The sequence below is a fragment of the Pygoscelis adeliae genome, unplaced genomic scaffold (assembly GCF_000699105.1).
Source record: "Pygoscelis adeliae isolate BGI_AS28 unplaced genomic scaffold, ASM69910v1 Scaffold238, whole genome shotgun sequence".
NCBI lineage: Eukaryota > Metazoa > Chordata > Aves > Sphenisciformes > Spheniscidae > Pygoscelis > Pygoscelis adeliae.
Genome location: NW_008825285.1, coordinates 605942 through 608747, shown reverse-complemented (window position 1 = coordinate 608747; position 2806 = coordinate 605942). Strand labels below are relative to the sequence as shown.

Genomic DNA, 2806 nt, shown 5'->3' with positions numbered 1-2806 from the left:
ATAATAATAATAATAATAATAATAATAATAATAATAATAATAATAATAATAATAATAATAATAATAATAATAAACTAAAACATCGGTGTGTTATCAACTTTGTTCTCCTCCTAAATCCAAAACACAGCACTGTACCAGCTACTAGGAAGGAAATTAACTGTATCCCTGCCAAAACCTGGACAAGGGGGTGGAGAATATATGGCAGAAATAGTTTCTTCCTTCTGGATTGCCGTTTCTATTGGCAGCAGATATGATTCCCCATCAAATCTTGTTCTTCAGTACTGTTATTTCTGCTGAAGAGAAGTCGATTCCTGCCACTCTCCTTTTGCTTAAAAATTACATTGTTCTTATGGTTTTCTTAATTGATTCCCTTTTGAAGCTTCAAGTTTGGTTTTGGGTTTTGTTTTTTCTTAGGTCCCATAAACAGCCAGGATATGTCAGTGAATGGAACTCTAATACCTAAAATTGATTCACAAAGATTAGCAAATTTCCTCCGGTCTGCTTGCCAGGTACACTTATGTACTTAATATCCCTTATGAGTTGTATGCATCAGTATATAGTGGGGTAGTTCACTTACAGTACTTGTTCTGACTAATTTAAATACATTACTTAAATAATACTCATTATCAGTGAGATTAATCTCTCTGCAAAGGAATGGAACCAGAGCTGTGCAACTTCTAGGTCTGTAAAGTTGTAGTCGCAAAAATATAAAATTAACAAGAGAGTTGGTAACAGTTTATTAAATTAATCCACATACTTTAGAAAGCTACAAATAGCAAAGCTGAAAGACAAGATGACCCTTTTATTTCTATAAATGTAATTATGTTTGAAAGGTGATTGCTGTTTTGCTAGAGGAAGATCAAGTTGCAACACAACCCAGCTGGAAACTAAGATCTCGACAAACCAGTCTGTCTATTAGTGATAGCTGTTTCCAGTTAAATACTAACCAGCCATTCCTCCATGGTAAGGGAACTTTATTCTACACCTTTTAGTATACAGTGTGAACTCTTCTTCCTTATGAAAAATACCATTCTCTTTGTCATGACTGAAGTGCAAACAGCACATATCAGGATATATAGATGATGTAAAGCCCACTTTTCTTTTAATTGTGCTAATCTTGCTCTAACTCTGTGCAGATTGGTTTCACATAGGGAATGTCAGAGCATCCTAGCTGCTGTGAAACCAGAAATATCGCCAGTGATTAGCATGATATAGGGGTGCCCTGGATGTAATTTCTTGCCCCTGTTGTTGAAAGGCCATCCCAAGAGGTGTCATTTCGTTTAGGCTCTTTATGCTGACAGTGGAGCCAAAGCTGCAAATAAAGCAAGGTTATTGAACAGGGATAATATAGCCTGATATATTTGAACTGCAGTGATATCTTCCCCATATAAACCATAGATGTTCAAATGAAAAGAAAAATGAAAAATAAAATATCTGTAATGATGTTAGGAAGACCTATTATAACACAAAACCATATGTATTCTATCTCCGAGATGCAGCAGAAAGAGCCTGGCCTGTGCTGTTTCCTGTTTGAGACTTACCTTAATTTTCAGTGTATATACTGATGTCAGATCAGATTGGCTTGCTTATGCCCAGAATAATTATTCTATTAACTTCCTGGCTCTCTTCCTTTTTGCTTTCTACTTCTGATTTTTTGGATTCCTTCTCTAGTTCCTCCTTTTTTCTTGTATAGCATCAAAAGCCACCCACTGTTAATAGAAATATTCTTCATAATTACATCTTAGCTTCTTTGGTTGTTGCTTATAGCAGCTAAATATGCTTTTTTCATCTGCAGTGAGTTTACTTTTTTATTTATTTCTTTTCTTTCTTGATTTTTTTTTAATGGTTTAGACCGAAAAATATCCTGCCTCTATGTCTCTCAAGTTCAGAGGCAGTTGCTACTTTCTGTTCATGGATTACCTGAAAAGGCAGGTGGTGTTTTACTGAACAGAAAGAGCATCATATGCATTTGGAACATCTGGCAGCCCTCCAGTCCTCAGAAAGTTTTAACATGTGACTCAGAGGTATGTTTTAATAACATTGTATAGGTGCACATTGAATAAATGGCTTTATGATGTGTATTTTGTTTTCTGGTCTTGCTGCAAGATACGTTATCTTTTGAGATACACGTTTGAACCTACTGAGCAAAACACTACTCTCATTCCATTTTGTGCTCCAGTACTAGAACGTAGTGATGGTCATAGTGTTGGGGGGGGGGGTGTTGTTTTTTTTTTTAATTTTGACTCCATTTCGTGGCTGAAGAGTGAATGGAAGTAAGACAGCTGGTTCAGGTGTTGTCAGGACTTCTCTCTACTCATCACTATCATGCAGTTGAATCACCTCCTTCAGCTTTCTGGCAGCAGATGCAGATTACACAACAATTGTCTTGAAAAGGGAAGGCCTACTGAAAGTCTTGTATCCTACTTCCATTTTAAATAAATTGTCCTTCTGCCACAAACACCTGTAACTGTTTTTTCTGGATCTAGGGAGAACAAACATATTTCAGGCTTATCAAATCATTGGCCTTTATCATAATACCAACCATGCATATTTTTACTGCTTAACAGGTGGTATGTTGCTGCTTTAGTCCCAGTAAAACAACATTAGTTTTTGCTGGAACAATAGATGGTTCATTGTTGGTGTGGGATCTTCGAGAAGACTCAAGAATGCACCCTCATATGACGATCAGTGAAACTGACTGGACATTTAGAGTTCCAACATTTTCCACTGGTTAGTATCTATGCATTCTGATGAGTCATTTTGTAGGCAGTGAAACAATTCCACTACTAATTCTGCTAAGAACACT

General features: G+C 36.3%; 1 protein-coding gene across 1 annotated transcript in view; it reads left to right on the top strand.

The window, feature by feature from the left end:
* WDR60 (WD repeat domain 60) overlaps positions 1 to 2806 on the top strand; it is a 33980-nt gene that overhangs the window by 18758 nt on the left and 12416 nt on the right. Inside the window, exons 14-17 of the mRNA XM_009329891.1 lie at positions 415 to 509; positions 834 to 963; positions 1852 to 2024; positions 2568 to 2730. Coding sequence (XP_009328166.1) covers positions 415 to 509; positions 834 to 963; positions 1852 to 2024; positions 2568 to 2730 — 561 coding nt within the window. The remainder of the gene's footprint in view (positions 1 to 414; positions 510 to 833; positions 964 to 1851; positions 2025 to 2567; positions 2731 to 2806) is intronic.